The sequence below is a fragment of the Desmodus rotundus genome, chromosome 8 (genome assembly GCF_022682495.2).
Source record: "Desmodus rotundus isolate HL8 chromosome 8, HLdesRot8A.1, whole genome shotgun sequence".
In the NCBI taxonomy this organism is placed as follows: Eukaryota; Metazoa; Chordata; class Mammalia; order Chiroptera; family Phyllostomidae; genus Desmodus; species Desmodus rotundus.
In genome coordinates this window covers 18,489,363-18,513,679 of record NC_071394.1, presented here as the reverse complement: position 1 = coordinate 18,513,679, position 24,317 = coordinate 18,489,363, and the positions used below count along the sequence as shown (strand labels likewise).

At 31.1% G+C, this 24,317-nt stretch overlaps 1 protein-coding gene across 2 annotated transcripts in view; it reads right to left on the bottom strand.

Moving 5' to 3' along the window:
• Positions 1–24,317, bottom strand: part of CSMD3 (CUB and Sushi multiple domains 3) — an 885,055-nt gene that overhangs the window by 533,490 nt on the left and 327,248 nt on the right. Inside the window, exons 7-8 of one of the 2 annotated variants that reach the window (XM_024572155.3) lie at positions 18,720–19,031; positions 3,652–3,729 (exon numbers count right to left, since the gene is read on the bottom strand). The exons of the other annotated variant lie outside the window; for it this stretch is intronic. Of the exons in view, the coding sequence (XP_024427923.2) occupies positions 3,652–3,729; positions 18,720–19,031 (390 nt within the window). The remainder of the gene's footprint in view (positions 1–3,651; positions 3,730–18,719; positions 19,032–24,317) is intronic. 2 annotated transcript variants of the gene reach the window in all.

Here is a 24,317-nt window from a genome sequence, read left to right as displayed (position 1 = left end):
CAATTGAGCACATTTATCACTTTTACTTCTTTTAACATGAATAGTAACTTGCAGAGTGGTAAGAGCCTATGCATTGCTTAAAAGTTTAAATACATGGAAATAATGTTTCTTGAAAAGAGCATCATTATGAGGGTACCCTTTTGCTCTGATCTTTGGGATATTACTAGTACTACTGCTACTACTGCTACTACTACTACTACTACTACTACTACTACTACTACTGCTGCTGCTGCTGCTGCTGCTGCTGCTGCTACTGGAGTCCTTTCCCCAGACATCTATGGGAAGAAGAGGAAAGGACAAAGTTGATGGCATTTAGGAAATTAAATTGTCATTTCACATATTATTGAACTGTCTTTATTATATGTGTTTATAAAATATGCTACAGAAATCTTAATTTATCATATTATTGTATGTTCTAGCTTGAAAACACTATATAATTAGTCAACATCAAAATATGGTATTCTTATTATAAGCAAGTTATCTCAGTCTTTTAATGTTATTTAGCATATTATCTACTATAAAATAAAAATAAGTAGATTTATACCAAAATTCACTTCCACATTATCTCATCCAACTAGTTACATTTTTTAGATGTTTTAATATTAGATTTTAATATTTTATGTCTCCTTATTAAAGAAACAGTGCTTTTGAATATTGCTCTGAACTCAAACATCGTAAATATTGGCAGACTGTTATTTTATACTAACTTCATGTTACACACAAAGTTGCCTCTTGATTTAGCTTCCCAGTAAAACTTTAGATCCTTGCCAGGTGAGACAACACTTTATTCATTTACTCGCTTCCCTTCTCCATGGTGCTGCCATGGAGAAGTTGATCAAATAGGATTGTGGAATGATGGAGCATATGAATGAAGGCACGTGTGGATTTAAAGAAGATGAAATAATAAAAACGATAAATTGTGGGAACCTCACACTTTCTTTATAATTCTACCTTACTATTCTAGAACAGCTTCATAGAAAAGCTGACAAAACTTCTAGTTCACAAAGCTCAACATCTAAAATTATAAAAACATTTTTATTTTTAAAATAAAAATATTTTTCCTTTCCTAGAAAACCTATTATTTTTGATGAAGAATAACAAAGGATGGACAGAGACTATTTAATTTCATACATTAAAGTTAGAAAAAGGTTAGAACTGACAATTTAAACAACCAAATGCTCCCCACGAGGACCACCTGAGGTTTTCCAAATCCTTTATAATTTGTTTTTAGTTAAACTTATCGGGCTGCTGTGGGGAGACACGCTTTGGCAGTGCGGGTAGTCCACGTCCTCCACAGTTATGCTCACTTCTGGCAGTGCCAGTAACAGAATTGTTGTTTTTACAAAGACCGTAAGCTTTACTATGTTTTTCATTTGAAAGGTGTCAGATAGAAAAGATCTTTTAAAATTGTTTGATCCTGTGTTAAGCGATATCAAGGAAATGAAGAACTGAATGCTTACTTGATAATAGATACAGAATATTAGTAATACTTAAAATAATATAACCTTTTTCTATAAACAACCTTTGAGCATATATTTTTGAAACTAGTTGTTAAATATTTGAGACAACATTGTAGTAAAATAAAATTAAAGTTGGCTTGTTATTTTGTGACTATGAAAACACCAGCATAATTTGTATTGATTGAAGTGGATTGTTTATATTCAACAATAAAAATGTACAAGAGTAGTTTTCATCCCACACAAAATGCCATAGATAAATGCAAATTTTGGTTTAGAATTACTAAGTAAATTAACATTTTGCTTTATATTCATATTTTTTAAATCCAGGATTTTTCCCCAGATGCCACATTATGTCTGTTGCCTTTCTTGATCACCCTCATAAACCCTGCATAAAAACAATAAACATAATATATATGCCCACTAAGGCAATATACTCAGTATAGAGTTTTACATATATCTTAATACCTTAACAAATCTTATATACTTTAGTATAAATAGCTTGAATTTCCTAGGACATCAAAAAGAATGGAGCATGCAGCATATGTAGCCAAAATAAGGAAAGGGTGAAGCAGGCATAGCATATAATTCTGCTAAGAATTCCAAAATAAACATATTGGCCATACAAAATATTAGAAATAAAAGTAGTAAATCTAATATTTAAATTTGCCAACATTTAACATTTATTTCATGTTGACATGATGACATTTGATGTCAGAATAATTAAATCTGACTTTTTCTGTTTATATTTTCTATTATAGAAAAAATATCTTTCTAAAGTGTATCATATATTTCACGGGTGTCCAACCTTTTGGTATCTCTGGGCCACACTGGAAGAAGAGTTGTCGTGGGCCCCACATTAAATACATTGTGACACGCAATAACAAAAATATCTCATACTGTTTTAAGTAAATTTACGATTTTGCAGTGGGTCATGTTCATAGCCGTCTGGGTTGCCTGCGGCTCATGGGCTGCAGGTTGGATGCCCCTGTATGAGAAAAATGCTGTAGCCCTATTTGTTTCTCTTCAAAACTGATGTATCAATATTGAGTATGTGTTACCCCCCAAATATAACAAGAAATCATAATTACACCACTAAATACTTTAAAATGAATTGTTTATTGCTTTACAAACAGGTATCCCTATTTAATCAAGAATTTCCAATTGATATCTGTCATTTTTGGTTTAGTATTTTCAAATCTAGCACATTTTAAAATTATGACACTTAAAATGTTTTTAACATACAGGCTCCAAACTTGTTTCTTGATAATTGATGTAACTGCTTGATTTGTCATTTTCTGTTATATATAGAAATCTATGAACATGTAGGTAAAGTATTTTTCTGATGTAAATATAATAAATTATTTTTGTTAAGTAGTTATAAACTTGTTTCATCAAATGATTTGGAGTTAATAATATGATTCTAAAAATAAACTCTTGCTAAAATAACACACTATTTATAATTACTAATCTTATTTTCTACCAACATGTCATTCTACAAATCAGATGTTATATTTTGAATAGCTACTCTCAAAATGTGTAATATCTATTTGTATGAATATAAAGACTAGAATTACTACGACTGCTATTGATTTATATTACAAAGATGCCTACCTTTCCTAAAAACTTTTAAGTTTGGTTATGGTAATAAAGATGAATTCACTAATTCAGTGATTCTCAATCAGATTCATGGATGAATGACATAATCAATTCATGAAAGACTACCAACTTTAAAAGGTTTGGATATTTAAATTCAAATTAAGAACATCTTTTTTTCTTGGATGAAAAATTACTATTAAAGTTTTTTCTTAGAAAATCAATGTGAAAATGTAGATACAATAATTATATTGTTCAAAGAATAATTCCGACAAGAAACCACCAATTTGAGGAATTTCACTATTTTTTTTTAGTTCTCCTATCCTGGAATTACAAAACTAGAATATTATCAATGCACTAGATCAAATGTGTTTACCTTTTGAAATAAGCTAGGCTTGGACATTTACTATATGAATCCATTAACTCAGTACACATTTAAATACAGTAAGATCATGAATAATAATCATGCATGTTATGCAGATATGAATGCAGTTAATTTGGTAAATATACGAACAGTTTTATAAAACACACACAGACCACACAGACATCACGACTTCACTCTTACACTAGAGAAAGTAACAAAAAGGAGTGCACTCACAGAGAGAAAACTTGTTGCTGTTGTCTTTCCCTGGAAACAACTTAAATCCTCTAGATTTAAAATCTATGGCCTTTTTCACTAGTTAAGGAAACAAACAAAAACATGTATCAGGATATACAATTTTAAAATGAAATTCAAGTTAACAAATTTTGTTAGCATGGATTTATGCAAGTTAAAGAAACTGCTTTCTTAAGTTTGATATAGGGTACCCAGAAGAAATTTATAAAAAAAAAAAAAAAGAAAGAAAAATTAGTAATATTATCACTAAGGAGTAAAATACCAAGCAGTAAGGAAGGATTTTAAGTGTTCTATGGGCAAAATCCTGCGTATATATGTAGGAATTTTTAATACTATCCAAGGTATTATATGAGAGCAAAGCATTCACATTTTATCATAAACCACTTGAATTCATCAAATTTTATGTATTAAATTGGAAAACTTAAAAACATAAAAGTGGAAAGAATTTACTAAATGTGGTCTTTAAAATAATGTATTTTTAAGGTAATTTCGCTAAACTGAAATGTTAGGACACATTTAATAAAACGGCATAATTGGAAAAAAAATATTTTAACATTTCTGCCAAAAATCACTTCCTTTCATAGTCATTACTTTTGACAATATGATGGATATCGGTGCATAGTATATAAAATTTGTGGAAGTAAATTACAGCCAAAATGTATCACTACTCTTTTTGATATGACACTATTAGAAATCAATATCGTAAGAGTGTGGCATACTTTATTGTGCACTATAAGTTTAAAAACATGTGACTAGGTTTGCTTAAAATAATAATAAATTCGAGGAAGTAACTTAAAACATTTTAAAAACATTTTAAAGTATTGTGAATAAAATAATTTCCTTTTAAATGTAAATTATTTAACTAGAGTTGCTATATCAATTTTAAAACTAATAAACAATAGTTCAGAAGACTTTAAATTTTAATGACACAAAGTAAAATAAAGAAAATCTATTTAATTAAAAGCTCAATAATTAAAAAGTTATGCAATGTTGTCTAATGAGATACTTAAATATCAATTATTTTCTTTTAAAAAACCAGCATGAACAAGTATGCTAGGGATAGAGTTTACTTCCTCAATTATAATTTAGAATTTTTTACAAATTGCTTTTCATGAGGTTTATAGGTAGGGGTAATGGGCTGAAATAATAGACAATTAATTAGGTTTTATTCATGCCACAATTTTGAAAAGAAACTAAACTGCTTTTTGTTACTTTAAAGTGACCATTTTACTACTTGTAAATTGCCACTTTATCCAAATAGTTCAAATTACAAATATTTTATTGGTTTTGAAACATTTTAAAGATATTTTTTCTTGTTAATATCTTCAAAAGCAGAAAGTTAAAGACAAGGTCTGATGGTTGTCTAGAATATATAGTTGAGAACTATCCATATATACTACATATAAAAAAAAGGAAAATAACCACTAGAGTAGGATTTTAAAGAGCACTGATTATTAGCAAGTATAAATTGTGTGATTTTGGACCAGTTCTGCCTTTTTACCTTGGTCTCTTCTGTTAAAATAAGAAGCTATGCCTGAAGAACTAACTGCTCAGTCTCTTTACAGTTTTGAGATTATCTATGTCCTTTAATTTATAGTGAAAAAGTGACTACAACTCTCAAGTTGTACTTTTTGTTGTTATTCTCCTTCACACCCCCACTCTTATGGTAAGCTAAAGTTTATTTCTACTGGAGTTTTCGATTGCTTTAAATTTATTATCTGTCACTTGTGAATTTGCTGGCTGTCTTAAAATTCCTTGCATTTTTAATTTTGAAGCATAATTCTAGATTCTCCAAGTCCAAACATGAACTGTAAGTAGGAATTCTGCCTCTACATTTTTTTGCATTATAAGATTTGAAGTATTACAAATGCATCTACAGATTTCATGGTAGTTTCAACACAAATCTGATATTCTTAAAAATAAAAAAGATTGTAAGCCAACAGACACAAATTAAAGAAGAAAAATCCAGAATGTCAAAGAGCTCAGTTCTATAATGTATTACTAGGGAAGGATGTTGAATACTACAAAATGGGTGTGTGTGTGTGTGTGTTGGGCCGATTGTGTGTTGGCCGGCATTCACAGACACCTCTGGTAATTGCTTTAGGTCCTAATTCCATGGAATCTTATTTTTCAATCACTTTAAAAAATATGTGTAATATTTTTTGCTTGGAAAACTTAACAGAGTATGGAATTTTAAAAGAAGACACCACATTTTATAAAATAATTTTTTTAAATTTTCACAAATCTACAGTGAATTAATTTTGTAACTTTTTATTTAAGTAAAAGTGGGTGTACTTAATAACTGGTTTTAAATCACACAACTAATATTTGAATAAAGACTCTAAAGTTTGTATATGGGGTTTCTTCCTTCCCAGAATTCCAACAAATTCAGGAATTCATAACACTTAAATAGATACCAGCAGATGTGCCCACATGCTCTGCATGCTGCAACAGGTCTTAAAGTTGTAGTGTGCTCTGAAAACTCAGGATGAAAAATGTGGAATTTTTATAGGCTCTTTATGGATTGTTATAATTAGCAAATAAAATTACTGCATGCCAAGGGTTACCATCAGTAGGGTTCACACTTTTAACAATTTTAAGATGGTCTCAGCCTTTAATTTAATTAACTTTTAATCTTCATTTTCTGACACTTTCAAATAAACCTTTTAGTATCTTTGGTTCTACAATTAAACATGAAGTTCCCCTCCATTCACTTCCTTTGACCCCTTTTTTGTTTTGATATATCATTCTTTTGAATGGAAATGAGTTTCTGTTTTATTTGTAATTGCTGTTTTCTTTTTATGAATTAATTTTACCAAAGATAATTTGACTATAAAATGTATTGTGAAAAATGATTAATATTCTCTTTTTGTATGGATGGATGCTTAGGATGGCCCTGGTTTTCAAACTTCTCAAGTGATCTCTACAACAAAAATATACTTGAAGATCTATTTTTAAATATTCTTATTCAAAATAAATAAAGTAATTTGATGTCACAGACTTGTTTTACCTTCAACGTCAGAAAGCACGTATGTACACTGTAATACCTTCTAGCGTGACACTAACTGGGAAAGAAGCAACTGCTTCAATACTGGTGACCAGCTGGTGCAGTTAATGAACAGCATCAGATTTGGTGCAATGGAATGTATTCTTCCCTTACAAACTTCATTAGTACACTAAACAATTTTAGATACAAAATCCAGAAAAATTACTTTAATGCATGGCAATATTCTCTCATCCCTTCTGATTTCTGATTATCATATTTTATTCAAGTTCTTCACTAGAAGTCTTGGTATCACTGCCTGGATTCTATTTTTTAAAAAGTGTAGATGGGCTCTGGTAGCTGTATTTAATGCAGGGCTACACTGCTAAATTCATGGCTATATGTTGTGTCATAACTCATGTTCTACATTGTCTGCCTGCCTTCCCGGACCCTGTCTCCTCCTTGATCTTTGTGCAGAAGGTTGATCTGAATGGGCTACATTCTGCTACAGTAACTGCAGCCCTGCACTAACAGCACTGGCATCACCTGGGGGCTTGTTAGAAAAGGGGAATATCAGGCCCCGCCCCAGGCTGTTGCATTAGAATTCATGGCTTAACAAGATCCCCAGGTAATTCTTATGGACATTTGAGTTTGTTAAGCACTAGACTCTATCAATCAGACTCTCTTATACCTTGAAGAATGCAGGAAGATGGAGGAAAGTGAGATCAAGATTATTCCAGTTTCTCATCATTATATTGACTGGTGTTGACTAGGACCCTTAACTGAAGGCTATTCTCAAGCCAGCCAACTATATACACCTGTCTTTTCAATGTCTCTCTCCTCTCACCCCAATGGGTTGAAAATGGTGATAGCCTGGCTGCTACTACTCTAGCTTATTACATGTTTCCTTGTGATTACTTTACATGAGCTCATTTAGAAATAATTCTTTGGTAAGTAAACCCTTGTTGAATTAGCACTGCTTCCATTTTTTCCCAATGGTCTGTGATGATATGCCACTGGTACATGGAAATCATTAGAGATTTGATTGTTCAGGACTGTATTAAGTAGCATCTCTTAATATTTGTCTGTAACAACTCTTACAATCTACAAAAGACTATCTCCAAGTAAAATTACGGGTGGCTGCTGCTGATCATTCTAACATTGGTTGTTTACTTGTTTCCTAGGGAATGTTTTAAAGAACTATATCACCCATTTTTGCTCTTTTCTGGAAATTATCTCCCAGAGAAGAATAGAAAATTCACAAGAATAAGGTAAATGAAAGGCAAGGCAAGTGAGTTGGCTGTATTGAAGTTAGTAACTGAATGAAGGGTAAAACTGGCAAGAAAAAAGTATGAGGCTAATAGAAACCTGAGACGAATTGAAAGTTACATATTAATTTGGTATAACTTACACATGAGATTAATATAAATGTTACTAAATAGAACTGTATATATTAGCTGTTTCCATAATTCTCTATCAACATTGCATTAAACTATGTATTTTTATTTCTAAGAAAATCAGCTACCTAGATATTTAAAATTCTGTGCTAAATATTTTCTTAATTTCTTTACCTATTTTTACCATATGAGATTTTTATATAACTAATTTTTTGTTGTAAAAGTGCCACAAGGGTACAGTATCCCTTATTGGTTGTGTTTCTAAAGCTTAGGTACTCTATGCCAACTGTCTATTAAAAATGGGATTATTTCCCTCCTTCCTATAGATAGATATAAAATAGAGAAGGGCTAAGTAAATTGCTCAAGTTCATACATATGTTAGTAAAATGTGTTCATTCACTGACTCTGAAACTTCAGTCCTGGCATCTAAACCACCACCTGACTGTGCATAATAGCCTTCCACATATTCAGTCAGAATTCCCAGGTGCACATAGATGAGATTAGTGCATCCTATCCTTATTTCCTCTTTTTAAGGCAAAGCTAATAATGCAACACTTTAAGTAGTCAACAATATCTGATTTTAAAACAGTTTACTTTAGTATAGAGCAGAACCACCTTTATTAACTGAATTTAATAATGAATAAAAATGATTATTTACTGACAGTGCTGAGTTTAACCTCATGGCTTAAAGCCCCTTAATGTTTTATCTTACAAGTGTGAACAAATGAATTAAAAAGGTGTAGCAAAAGCCAACTGATTTATGAGATTCAAATCATCATACAGTCATTTTAGTAAATTATGTTTGCCTGCATTCCTTTAAAATGGGAAAGTTCAGGAGAGTTGATGAACTTTATTTCCCCCTTACGTAAGCCTACTAAAGAAAAAATTTTCTAACCTCTTTGGGCTCTAGATCAAAACTATCTAGGAATTTCTGTCATTTTAATCCCATTCGGCATCATGAAGAAACATCATTTGAAGGATATTTTAAACAAAGAAAAATAAAGTATCAACACTAAAAAACTACAGTCCATGACTTAGAATACAAATGTTGTGATTATGAAGAGAAAAATAGTCTAGGCAATGCACCCCAAACCTAACACCATGCTGTTCTACCACATAGGAAGGTGCTGCTATTTCTAAAATTTTAAAGCTTAATTGTATGATTTCACTGTGTGCACAGCAGGGAAACCATATGCTCTAGAACACTCCACGTGAGGGAAGCAGCTTGTTGCAAAAGTGGGTGAAAATGCCCTGAAATAATTCTGAACAAGATAAAAAATGTCTCTGACACAGGACCATTTCTTCAACTCCAAAAAGCAGAGGAGTCAGCTTTGGCACTAACTTTAATCACAAATAGAAAGTCTAGCCCCTTCAAAATATTTTAAAAAGGGAAAAGATGTAGAAGTCAGAAGTATCACATTCACTGTGACTATCTGATTCAAAGGTAAAATAATTACCTATGGAAACCATTCGGGAAAATCAGTGATACATAAAACCGATTTCATTTCCTGTCTTTAAAGGTAAGCCTTCCCTTATAATTCACTGCAGTAAATATTATCTTCCTTTTTTTTACCCATTCTATAAAAAATAAAAAGCAGTACATTAAACCAATGAATAAGCTACCAAGATATCTGATTAATGATTATTAGCAAGCATAACAATGGGGTTGAAAATAAAAAAATATCATTAATGAAACAAGGTCATCATTATAAAATGATGGTTCCAGGTAATATTAAAATACATATACTTCCTAAGATTTACTCAGAGAAAAAGAAAAACATCGGGTCATTAGAAGTTCTTAATTTCTATATAGGAAAAACTTGGAAGCACAGCTTGAGAAGTAGCATTCAATAACAATGTTAAAATGGTTAGCTACAGATTTGTCATTGGTGAAAAAAATAAAAGTGTCATTGCTTAATATTGTCATGAAGCTTTTCAGGCATTCATTCAGATTATTTTAAGCTTATACCTTTTAAACATATATAAACCTGTTTCCAAGTAAATCCTAACACTTCTTCTTTTCTCTCTAAAAACAATTTATTCCCCAAAGTGTAAAATAATTAGAATTAAAATATATTTACTGTGATGAATGACATAGCATTGACAATTTCACAAATGTGATAAAATGGGGTAGTAGAATATAAAATGAAGATGATGTTCAATAAATAATTATGTATTTAAATAATAGATTGGGACATTTCAGGACATGAATTTAGAAATTGCTCCAAATATTGACAATGAACATAATTTTTCATAAAATAATATAATTAGTTAATGTCATGAGAACTGTAAAAACAGAAAAAAGGTATGGATAAAGCATGCAATAGTCAATTTATAAATACATAGTAAATATGTATTTACTTAACCAGTGTCAAAGTTCCTACAGAAAAAGGAATAATTAATTTAATAGAGTATCTTATAATAATCATATAAAGCCAGATACTTTTTAAAGTTATAAATTATTCACTCAGTTATTACTTATGATGAACATGCATGAAAATCAATACATCTGTTAGTCTCATAGAGGACGAGGGAACTTAATCAAGCAATCGAATGCAGTTTCACCATTTATACAAAATGAAAGGTAATGCTTAATTATTCAATCATAAAATATTTTGAATTGGCAACCAATTTTTGTATGCTTCTCTTTTACTAAATTTTGTATCCATCCACCAGGTAGTCTTTCAGAGATTTGAAACATGGTAAGTAAAGGGAAACTAAAACCTATATTTTTCTTGTTATTTGATAATACACTTAAAGATAATTTCAAGGTACAGAGAATTAGGGTAAAAATTAAAAGTAATACATTAGTTAAAATTTGACAGGAGTGTTTTCATAATTTATTCACCTATCCACTTATCTTTTTAGTGAAATCATAACTACTGTCATCAGCTCTGTCTTAAGGAATGACAGAATTAATTACTGTCATTAAAGTTCATCAAGGAAATCCTCCTGCCCTAAGATATCCCTTCCACTCAGGAATTTCCTACCTTTCAACTCACTCTTACAGAATTAAAGCTTAGCTTTAGAATAATAGCTATGACAGATTATCAACACTGTGCTTATTCTAGTAAAGAACAAGTTCTCATGGGCCCTGGACAGGGAGCAGGACTGTTTGACAGGTAGTGCTCTCTCCATGTGAGTCATCCTCATTTATGTTCTTGTTACTCAGTGTATCAGCATCACCTGCAATCTTGTTATAAATGCAAAATTTAAGATTCCACCCCAACCCCATCAGGTCACAATCCGCCTTTTGGCAAGACTGCCAGGTGATTTGGGTTCACGTTGCAGTTTGAGAGAAGCACAGTCCTGGATTTAGACTCCAAGCCCCTATCAACTCTTCATTTCACCTCTGTCTACTCGACCAATTCGTCTGCCTGCCTCTATTTACTTGTCAGTTTTTCTTTAATCTCCTGCTAAAATGACTTCTTTTAAAAAGTTCCATTAGACAATATCACTTCCTTGCTAAAGCCTTCTTATCTCATTTAGATCAACATACAGCTCTTTACCCTACCCATACGGTCTGATACATATGGGCTATATGGTCTACCTGTATGGTCTGCTAGTATCCACCTCAACACCACGCTCTCCGCGTCCACTGAGATCCAGGCACACTAGGCTTGCTTTTCCCCAAGCAAAGCTCATGCTTATACCAGCTAGTTCTTCTCTCTGTCTGATATGCTTTCTCCTCTAGTCCTGGCATGGCTGTCTTCTTCCTGTTGTTTAGGTCTCAGTTTAAATTTTAACTTCTCAGAGAGGCTTTTCCTGGCCATGCAAACTAAGGTAGTCACTCATACATTGTGTAACCTATTTTAATTTTTGGCATAGATATTGCTTCCATCAGGTAGTTATCTGTTTATTTACTTGTAGTTCATTTCTCCCCACATTAATATAAACTCAACTATGCAAGGTCTACTTAATTTTGTTCAATGTTTTATAGTCAAATATTGGAAGAAAGCCTCTCATGTAAGTAAATAACCAATGTTTGCTGAAGAAACAAACAAATAAGGAAGGGAAGAAAAGGAAGGAAAGGAAGAAGGAGAAAAAAATAAAAGAAAGAAAATTAAGGATGGAGACAAAGAAAAAGGAAGAGAGGGAGAAAGGAGAAAGGGAGGAAAGGAAGATAGATAGGTAGGTCTTAAAGAAAATAACTCTTGTCTAGGACAGTATCTGAAAGACACGCTAGAATTAGATGTTCAAATGGAGTGTTTTGGGAATTTAAAGCAAATATATAGTCACAGGGCACTGAGCTAAAAATGTACATGATGGAGTTCTCCTTTACTGGGATTAGAGGAGCATCAATCTCTAACCTTCTTGGTGGTATCATGGGCCACTTTTATGTTAATTTTAACGTTGGCACTATGCTAAATAGATAACCATAATGATGTGCCTGTCAACTCAAACATCAAGAGAAAATGTATGATAATGAATACATTATTAATAAACAATATCTCTGAATAGCTTCATAGACACTTAGGATTAGAAGGTACAGTGACAATCATATTACGACACTCTTTGATGTTTAGATGCTTTCTAAATACCCCATTTTACCATGAAATTATTCTTTAATATCTTATTAGTGATTGAGGAATTTACTATATTTGAACCAAACTCAATGTGAGAAGATTGTATTTTATAGTAAATTACTTGCATCTTCAGTGGTTCTGTACACGAACTTCTACAACTATGAACAGGTTTGATTTCTCTTACATATAACAACATATCACACAGTTGAAGACAGCTATAACTCATCCTTACTTCCATGTCATTCTCATGCTGTAGCAATTTTTCTCTTAAATTGACCAATAAATTATCTCTGTATTGCTTTTTCCTTTCAAAACAGAGACCATATTTTATACTTCTTTTGAATTCATCACATGCTTAGCACAAAGATACCATGTTCAATAAAATCCTGATACCTGATAGACATATATCAGTATGCATTAAGCAGCCATCCATAAATTAACTTCCCCATGGTGATAGTTCTTATGAAGATTTAAAAGAAGATGGTTTGGATTTACAGATTAATACTCTATGAAAGTATTAATAGAATTTTGCAACACAGTATCAGTTGCTTGCAAACAATTAAAAATATTAAAATATATTTTACATGTAGCCAGATAGCCTATTCATGAAAAGCACATAGTAGACCCCCCCAAAACTGTTATTTTCACGAAGTAGAGATTTTTTCACATTACAGCCTAGTTTTTTCAACAAAGTTACACATATTATAAAATTTCCCTTCTGAAATACACTGTGAATGAAGTGTAGACCTGTGTCTGATAGGCGGCTGTCTCCCCTTTTTTGCTGAGCAATGTAAAAGTGCAGATGAGCTTGCTCAAAAAATTACTTATGATAAAAAATGAAAAACACAACAACCTTGATTTTGTTTGCTTTAAAGTCACTGATGTAAAATTAATGGTTTTATGATGAATTACCATTCTTACCTGAAAATAATAAAAAGTTCTATTTAAAAACTGATTAAAATGGGCTTTCTTTTTTAAAATTTTGTAAAAAGATTTATTTATTTATTTTAGAGAGAGAGGAAGGAAAAGAGGAAGAGAGGGAGAGAAACATCAAGGTGTGGTTGCCTTTCTCGCACTCCCAACCTCCCAACCGGGGATCTGGCCCACAGTCCAGGCAAGTGCCCTGACTGGGAATCGAACCAGCGACCCTTTGGTTCGCAGGCCAGTACTCAATCCACTGAGCCACATCAGCCAGGGAAAAGTAGGCTTTCTTTTAAGATGTCATTATTGGTGGGGGGTGGGGGCTCTATATCATATTCAATTTCAGTTAAACATAATTTCATGTTACTTCATAAATTAAATTAAAACCCTGTTAGCACTATTGAAAGGCAAACTATGAAACAGGGTACAGTCAGTATGGAAGGACTGACTACACTGTGTAAGAACAAACAGCAGCAAGGGCTATAAATGATCATGCATAACATGTATTGAACACCACAGATGTTACAGTCATCTAGTTAAGTTCCTACCACAAAGCACAATTTTAAAAAGAATTTATATATATACTTTCTTAGAGAATATGTCCACATTTTTACTTGAAAACAGAAACTACCAAGACTGTTCATTAACAGTTGACAGAATTTGTCCACACATTAAAAAATAAAAGAAAAGGAAAAAGAAAGAAATGTCACTCTATTACAATACACAAGATAAACAATGCTAAAATAATTTTTTGAAGTAAAACACACATTAATGATTATTTTTGAGATGGTATGACTATAACCTTCCTGAGGAAGAAAACCCAACTGTGCTCATCATCTGTGTTACTTTAGCCTTAATTTAACCTAATACAAGCTTTGCATACCTTGGATCCTGTGAATTTTGAATACATAAAAGAGTGAATGAATACTAGTAGTCCAGCAATATGATGGCCAAGTCTTCATAAGGCTCTGCCAGACCATAATATTCCTTACAGAATAATGGTGTTACATTAGATGATCTGAAAGACTGCATCTAATTCTAAGATATATAAATTTAGTAATATAGGGCACTTACAGTTTTTAAATCATATCATCACATAATACCTGCTATTTTAAGACACCTTTGAGTTGAAATATTGATATCTTAGTGTTATATATTGAACTAATGGACTTAGGACTTTTTGAGAAAAGCATTTATGTTAATATTAACAAATAATTCCATATTTATTACTATGAAAGGCATATTGTAAGGCAACAAACTATTCTGATAAAAATTTAAATATCACTAGATATTATGTTATCTAATTTTAAACATAAGGATAGTTTATAAACTAAAAACATATTTTTTTAGGTTTATTTATACGAATATAAATCTTCCTTTAAGGACAGTTGAACACTTCCTTTAGTTTGATATAGACTCATCGTATTTCTATTCAGCACTAGTATCTACCAACATTTTGAATGCGTCTGAGTGATAGAAACACAACTTGCTAGTTTAACACTTTATTCACCTTTCAAGAATTAGTTTAAATATCCTCTCTGAAGCCTTCCTTCACTTTTATATTTAGAGGTAATCATCCTACTTTACTTTGGTACTATTTGAAAAATACTGATAAGACAGTGTTTCCCAGAATAAATTTGTAACTACTCTTTTGAAATGCCATACAGACTACTGGATGGCATCGCCTGCATTGTGCATTGTTACAGCCCTAACTGCCCAGTACATTGTCATGCTCAAAGCCAGTTAAACATATTTAGTAAATAATAATAAAATTAAGAACAGCTGCTATTTTTTGAACACAAGTCAGCATCTGTGCTACATTTTTTCACACAACCCCCTTGAGGCAGGTATCCTTGGTTACTAAGAACGTGCAGCTTTGTGAGTGCCCGGTTTTGTTCAAGATCACATAGCTAACAGGGGGCAGAGTGGAGTCTCAGCCTGGTCTCTGACCTCAAAACTAAACAGAGATGGTGGGCGTTCTGGTTTTTCCATTCAGTTGGAAGGAACTACCCAAATGTTTGACACTTCCACCCAATTACACATGTTTAATCATCTTAATAATCATAATGTTGTATGAACTATGATACTATTTTGCAGATATGGAAATTGACTTCCAATAAATAATTCTGTGACCTGCCCAGGATCTTACTCACAGTAGGTGGCAAAGTAGACTAAAATCGAGTCAATAGAAATTGAATTCTTGTTCCGAGAACTACTGGGCACTAATCTGGGAAACTGCAGTGTGGGGACAATACACAGTTCAAAGAAGATCTAAAACAATATTATTTATTAGTATTTTCATTCCCTTTTTGCTTCTTTTTATTCCAGTGTCAAAAGACTCTAAATGGTGAAAATAAAAAATGGTGTTCTTTTACTGAGAACAAGTAGAAAGCAAAAAAAAAATTCTTTAAGAAGATAATTTAAATTGATTTGGTATTGTTCTAACTCTAGTACAATAAGAAAATTAGTTGCGGTACCATACAGAGAATTGAAACTATCTTTAATAGATATTCTAAGTTTTTCAGATTAATAATGGAGCAGCTGTTATTTATAATAACCTAACTAGTTATAGTGATTAAGATGTAATGCACCATAAATTAACACATAGATTTTGAGCCCACACTCACACACAAGTACGAATACTATTTGCCACTTCAGTGCCCAGGTCTTCTTTTTGTTCTTAGTGACATTGATGGAAACTATAAGTACTTTGCCTCAGGCTATTAATAATAAATAAGAAATTAGTAATGATTAAAAACACCATAAAATAAAAGTTTAACTGCAGTGTGAATAGCAAAAAGTGATGAAAATATTAAATTATCACACAAGGCGTGACAGTATGGGCTCTCAGACATCAAAGGCACCGATGCTGCTGTGACCTCCTGTCACAGAGTAATTAATTTCAGTAAAATAATACCCATTTTATTACACTGATATTTATTCATATGAAATCCATTAACTATAGAGTTCTCATATTTAATTATAAATTTCTTTTGACTTCATCAATGTATAAGAGCTACAGGCAAGGCATTTATATCCAGGTTGAAGTGTTAATATAATAAAAGCAATGTATTATTGTGGGTTAATGAAAATGTTGTTGCCTTTAACAGGGATCAAAAAATGCTGGTCTTTTTTATAACTGTGAAAAAATGAAGTAGTTATCATTAATTCTGAAATATGCAAATATTTGATTATAGTGGAATATAATTTTATATCTTTTAAGTGAGGTGAAATTACAGATAGTTATTCATTAGTATAGCAAATATCTAAATATGTCCATGTGTCAGAAGTTAAAGTCTAGGAATGAAACACGAACAAGACCCATCTACTCCTTAACGCAAAGAACTTAACTCTTACAGGACAAGTCTAGGGCTGCTGATCGAAAGTCCGGGATATAACAGTGAGTAATACCAGAAAAACCTGAACTTCATGGAGGTGACAATTTAAGCTAAAACTTGGAAAAGAAATTAGAATGACCTGATTGCAAGAAAGAAGGGATACATTCTGAAACTAGCTTAAGGTAGAGAAGAACATGGTGAAGTTTGACAAATTAAAAAAAAAAAAGATTCTGTTTGGCAAAGAGTGAGAGAGAGAGAGAGAGAGAGAGAGAGAGAGAGAGACTGAGACTGTGAGAGTTACATGAGACAAATTCAGAGATGTGGACCAAAGCCAGGTCATGAGTTTCCTGTGGGTTGTCACCGAGTCTTGATTTTATTCTTAAGATCATTGGGAAACCACTGGAAGCCTTAACACAGTGGAGTGATATGATGAATCATTCATTTTTAAAAGGGAATTCTGACTACATTGTGGAGACTATAATAGATGAAAAATAATTATTTTATCTCTAAAATATCTAGATTAAGCAATTAGTTTTATATTATGTCTAGTGATTATGTAAAATGTTGATTAAGTGACTCACTGCCTGCATAGCCTATAACTTCTTGAGTGTCGTTATCAGCCATAAGCTTCAGAAACTCTTCCTTGTATCACCGAGATGGCCTTCTCTATGACCTCTACTCTATCTCCATCTCTTAAAGGAAGAGCTCATATAATAGTTCACTTTATTTCCCATAGATCAGAGCAAGGTACACAGTAGGAATTTCATACATGTGGAAATTATTTTAAGCTGACATTATTTTTAATAACAATACTGCTTTGATGTCAGCCAACTGCAATTTAGAAATTTGGGGAGCAATGAATGTTTTTTTTTATTATTTATGGCATGCTCTGCAAAAACCATGCCCACCATACCACATAAACCATAACTACTTTAGAAAATATAGGATAATGAGTTGGAAACAGAGTTGGAGTAGATATTTGGATTTAAAATATGTTCAATTAATATTTCCATTGATGCAGATATTGCTATTAATGAAATGCACTTATTTTTTGGCACTACATTGATTTTTTTGCCCTAAACTGCTAAATGAAACTTGCTACCAAGAAACAGTAAAATATGCTTGCTACTTTCCCTAATTTTCTGTAAGGTAGGAAGGCTAATATTAAATGACTAGAAAATTACCAGTATATAATTTAGCTTTATGGTATTTTTTGTCTAAAATTTAAATTATGAAGTTAAGTAATATTTAAATTTGGAGCTATAAACTCAATAAATAGCTGTTACCTTTTCAAAATGAGAATCTGTTCTCAGTGCAATAACCTGGGTCAGGGAATAGGTAATTTAGAAATAGAAGAGTAAGCTACGCAAAACAATCATCAGACATAACGTTTCCATTTTTCCCAATCAAATTATCTATTTTCTCAATCATTAATTAGCATTTATTCATATAACAACAATATCTCATGCAAATACTAAAAATTACTACATAGGATAAATCATCAATGTGTAAATATGTGCACTTATTAACAGAAACTGGCTATTTTATTTTCATGTTATCTTAATCTCCTAACTGGTATGTAGTAAACAGTAGGTATTTAGTACTTGTTTTTACTACTTTTTCCATGCACTCTTTTCTCTCTGCTTTTACCCCCACCCCTTTTAACATTTCCATTGCACTTCGATTTGTTGTGTATTTTAATTTTTATGCCTTCATATTACTCAAGTTTTGGCAGTGATATCTATATATTTCAGCTACTACTTTGAACTGTCTTTCCCTTCCTACGTCTTGTCTGTTTTTCAGTTCATTCTCTTAATTAGAAATCATTACCAAAATATAGCTCTGGCTGTAACTAAATGGGCACAAGGAAAATAACGTCCAATACCTCTATGAGTAACAACTGCAAGTTCTTTAGTTCTTTCTATCTGTTCAGCATTTCTTGGTCTTCTCCTTGTACTCTGTGTATCTGCTGGATGAGGAGGGAGCCCGTCCTTGGACGTGTTGGGGTCCAGACCTGCATTTCTGAGATTCGTAACTTGCACTCGCTGTTCCTCGGAAAGTCTATGGATGGTGACAGCTGTAACACTGGATACAGTAACATCTGCAGATGTGCTAGCAACAGCAATAGCACCAGTGGCAGTCCTGTTATGCTCCTCTAACTCACCAGTGGAGGTAGTGTGGGTCAATGTAGAAGAACCTGTGGGACACAGTAGCACTAGATGCTAACTTTTTCTTTTAAATTGTGTTTATATTTTTCTGATAAATTTAATAAATCATATTCCCTTCTATTACCTTAAGGATAATCAACATTAAGAGGCATAACACAAACACACCACTAAAATGTGAAGCAACCAGATCTGATGGTTGGTTTGTATCAATCAACCTATGGATCGATATTACACATAAATACATCACATTTTAACTATAATACAATTGCAGGGGAAAGGTAAAATAGTAAACCACTTATGTGGCCCTGAATCAATCTTCTTTGCTATGTATTGACAGATGAATTTTAGCATCAAATGTCAAGCAAGTGACAAGTTTTGATAGAATGAGTAACTATGTAACCACACTTTTCTCAAAAGAATGCTTTGAATAGCCAGTGCATCTTTCTTCACAATTTCTGGTAAAAAACATGAAAATAATCTATTTTAAGACAAGCAAATGAAGAAAGAATTTAAAAATCAAAGAAAAAATGAAAACAAAATGATTTTTAAAAATGAAACTTTGAAATATCTGCTCCATGTAAATATTAATCTTATTTGCTGGAAAGCAGTCAACATGATAAAATATTCAGTCTCATAAGCTATATATGCATTAGAACGTGGTGAGCTGTTTAGAATTTGGGTAATACTTTTCTCTATTTTAAAGTAAAATTTGAGATTCACCAATTTTCAACTATTATCAAACAAATCATTTTATTTAGAAGTGATTGAAAATTAAGTATATTACTGTGAATATTTAATACAAAACATTTTTAAATGGTTCATAATTTCTCAATATCTCATAAGCATTTACTATATATATATATTTCATTTTTAACTTTATTATTAAAAATTTACTATAATTTAAAATACATTTTAAAGATACCAAATTAGTTCTTTTTTTTCTGTTGACTTAAACCTTTTAAAAGATTGTCCTGGATAGTAAATAATTCTTACATAATTTTAAAAAGTATCCTTATAACAGAAGCATGAAACTGAATGAAGATACATTTCAAAGAATCTTGACAGCTAAAATGCTTTACAAAAAAATTATTAAATTTTGGAGGTACACCCTCTAATTACAAATAACAGTCAGGTCCAGGTTAGAAATCTTCTGAATATTTTTTTAAAGCCAGTGAGTGGCATATGCCTTCATCTACGTGCCTTCTCAATAAACTGCCTTTAAAGCGTCTGTCCACAACATAATTACAATTTTAGACAGAAATACACAGAGATATTTTAACCACTCCCCAAGAAGAACATAGCTATGTCACCTAACGTGTTTTGAGCATGCTCTGCCTTTTCCATCTTCTGTGGACAGGTGCTCAGCAGACAAATACTGCTGGTCTCTGTTTGAAAGTCAACAAGGAAGTCAAACGTGCAAGGTGTTTTGTGAAGATTAGAATCTACTCAATTAATGTTATTTATGTAAATTGGCCAGTATTACTTACTAAACTAATATTTGGCAAAGGTTTTCTTTAATGACATAATTAAGAAATAACTATGCTTACACTACTGATGTTCAGGTATGGACCTCACGCTAATCAGACTTTTGGGATGCTCATGTTCTTACTTATTACCATAAAAACAATTACCTGACCTGTTCCATGTAATTCTCTTGAGGAATTTAACTACACCTTCCATTTTTTAAAGAAAGCATGAAAATAGAATGAAAAGCTACTATTTTAAAACTTTTCAGAACTTCATGATAATTTCCAGGCATTTAGGTTTAATTTTAAAAAGGAAACCATGTAACTATAAACATGTTGTCACATATAATCTAAAAGTATATAAAAATTGAAATTTGTGCCCTGTCTCAAATCTCAGTGTTCCTAGCTTTAACAAAGTAAACTGAATAGCTATTATAGTCCATCAAGAAGGTCATTACAACTAAACCCAAATGATCTTTTGTATTAGGTCAATGAATCTCTGGTAATTCTTGGGAAATGTGTCTAGATTCCTTCTATAATTAATCTTTAAGACCTACAGGCCAATTCCAAATCCATTTTCTTGAAGACACAGACGATGAATGCATTTCCTGACCAAATCTGAGAGTTAAAACTGATCTTTGGTAGCATTTAGACCTAGGACTTGCGAGCGACCCCAATCTTAAAATCTTCAGTAACAGAGCTCTATTTCTGACTAATAGTGATGGTGATTAAGTACCATTTTCTTTTTTTAAGACAAAGTATTTTAATATGATTATCTTTAAAAAATTAAATTAATGTCAAAAATTGATTATTCAGATATCAAAATTTTAAATAAAGGGTCAGCATTACTGACTTTTCTGCCTCAATCTGCATTTTTTTCTTTTTTAATTGTTGTTTAAGCACAGTAAGTACTATTTTCTTAATCAGAGTGTGTAACAGGGTATACTGTTCAAATAAAGCATTGAAAACCCCATTACTCCAATAACAACAATCTAACCATCTATACACTATACTTCAACCAGATAGTTATGCTTTATTTATAGTTTTTATTTGCATTTTCTCTTCCCCATACTAGGAGGCAAGCTCGCTGAAGGCTGTCTTTTGCATATTCTAGTCACTGCTGAATCACATCTAGTATGCTGCCTGGTACATAGTAGATGCTTAAGAAATATTTCTCAAAAGAAATAATAAGTTAATGAATTGATTTAATAACAATGCTACAATGATATTAACAGTAATGAAGGAGATAAATTTCATAAATAAAATATGATTATAATTTTAACATGGCCAAGTAGTATTTCAAACAATATAATGAATCAAAGGTAATTGCAAAGGAAGAAAAAACTGAAAATTTTGTTTTTAACTTTCAAAAACATCACTTTGAAAAAGTGTGGGATCTGTAGATAAGTAATAAGAGTAACTTTAAGATGTTTTGTCATCATTCCCAAAACATGAAAGCTCATTGTTAGTGTAAAATAGGCTTACTTAGAATGTTCAGATTTCAATGGAGTAAAAAGTAGCTATATTTTATAAGGTCAAGAATAAAAGTACATCTGATTTTGTTTAGATATGTTTGATATATATAGTGGAAATATAAAGAAATAATACTGGTTTGCTTTATTAAAAAATCATCCTCTATCATGTAGTCATATTATATATGATATAATCATGTAATTTAAAATGTAAACCAATTTAGAATACTGATTTTGGTACCACTTTAAATTGGCAATGTGTGAAAGAGACTTCTCACTAGTCAAAATGTACCATTTAACAACTGAAAAACACTCAACATTTTGCATACATAATTGTTCTATAAGGTAGTTATTGTTGGAAAAAATCTTAGAATTAAGTATAGCAACAATCCAATGGTAAATATGTAATATAGCTTATCCAAAATTAAATATATATTTTACTTTCTTTAAAAATTTTTAGGGAGGCTACACAATTTTGTAACATTATATTTAATAGCACAGTGTTAAATGCTTATAAGACATACAAAAAATTAAGGAAAATAGCGTACATTCAGAAAATCCATTCTTCATTTGAAATGAAATCATGTATACAAGATGTAGTCTATCACAATTATATTATTCTTTCATTAAATTGCTTGAGATATATAAAATTAAATGTTTACAATATAAACACACATCTAAAATATGTTTATTAATATCCTTTAACAACACATTTCCCAATATAACAAAAAATAAATGAAATGGATTACATATATAAGCATGCTTCTAGAAATCATAACTACATGTCATCTTTGGAATTATGATAACAGAAAATGACATACATAGTACATGTAAACTTGCAAATTTGTTGAATAGTAATATTTACAATATTAAATTTAGGTTTTTTATGAATGAAAAGTATGTTTTTGAAGGCTTTTTATTTCAGTAGAATATCTGTAAGAGACTAAGTATAACTAATGAAAAGCCATTTATAAATGTGTCATTTAGAAAGTATACAAAATACTCATGTCATAATTGATTTTGAATTTTTTGATTTAAGTATTGTATATATATTTAAAATATGCTACTTTGTCCTGTAATTATTGTCTAATTCATCACAGAATTAAAGAATAGAATATGTTGCTAGAGATTTAAGTGGATGGCCCTATATGTACATATTACTATATAAGTACAGTAAAAGATAATTGCATATTCTAAGAAGTACATTTTAGGTATTTATGCTTGGCATGTTATTTATATAAAACCATATATGCTGATCCATTAATTTTATTATTTCAAATAAAAAGCACGAGTGAAAGTTTAACAAAATAATTCTAAGTTAATAATTTTGGGTATTGTGATATTTAATAAAGAAAATGCAAAACATTAAACATGAAAACATGCAAAAAAATATGCAAAGTATCAAAATAAAATTTAAATACAACTCATAAAACAATTCTATTCGAGCAATAATTTAAATATCCCATAAAATTTAGCATATGTAATTTAATTTGTACATTGCTTTTTTATTTAATAGTACATGAAACTTCTAGGAATATAAAAATAGGCAAGGTCTCTTGAAAATTAATTGAAACTTGAGGAGGTAAGTTAAAACAAAGTCACTGCTTTATTACATGTTACAATTTTCAGAAAGCAAATTGTGGCTGGCAAAATAAGATTTTTGCATTTTATATATTCTTAATTGTAGTATCCCAAAACCTGTATAGACTAGTATTTTATTGCATAAATTAGTGAAGTGTATGTAGTATGAATATTTAACTTAGGAAGAGACTGGTAAATTGAAATGGAAAGTAACCCTTCAAGTGTAAAATACAAATGATTTTCATTTCATTACTTGTTACCTAATAGAACATTTTCTAACTAGGAGAACTTTAAGTAAACAAATCCTGAAAAAAGTTGTTTGTCATTTAGTTTTAAAGAGTAGGTCTATATTGATGTTGTAAAGTTTTTATTTTAAACTAAAATGCTGAATTGATGTTGAAACTATGTGTAATTATAATCTTAAAATATCTAATTAAATGAGTATAAGATACTCTTGATTATAACATATATGCACCTCTAAGAAAGAAAACAGAGGCCAATTTAACTTTTAAATGGCAATGCAAAAATGCTGTCACTTGCTTACAGATTGCTGAGATGTTAAACTGAAAAAAACATTGATCTTCATACGGTAAAAAAACAAAACAAAATCAGTAACACAAGTAAAAGATTTTCTATGAACGTGATTAATTAAATGAACAGGTATGTACTAATTTAAACATACAACTAAGAGATTGAATACAAATTATCCTTCTGAATTGATTGAGGTATTACTATATATTTTTGTTCCTATTTGTCACATTTTCAATTTAAATTTCTAAGCATTAAATAAGAAACC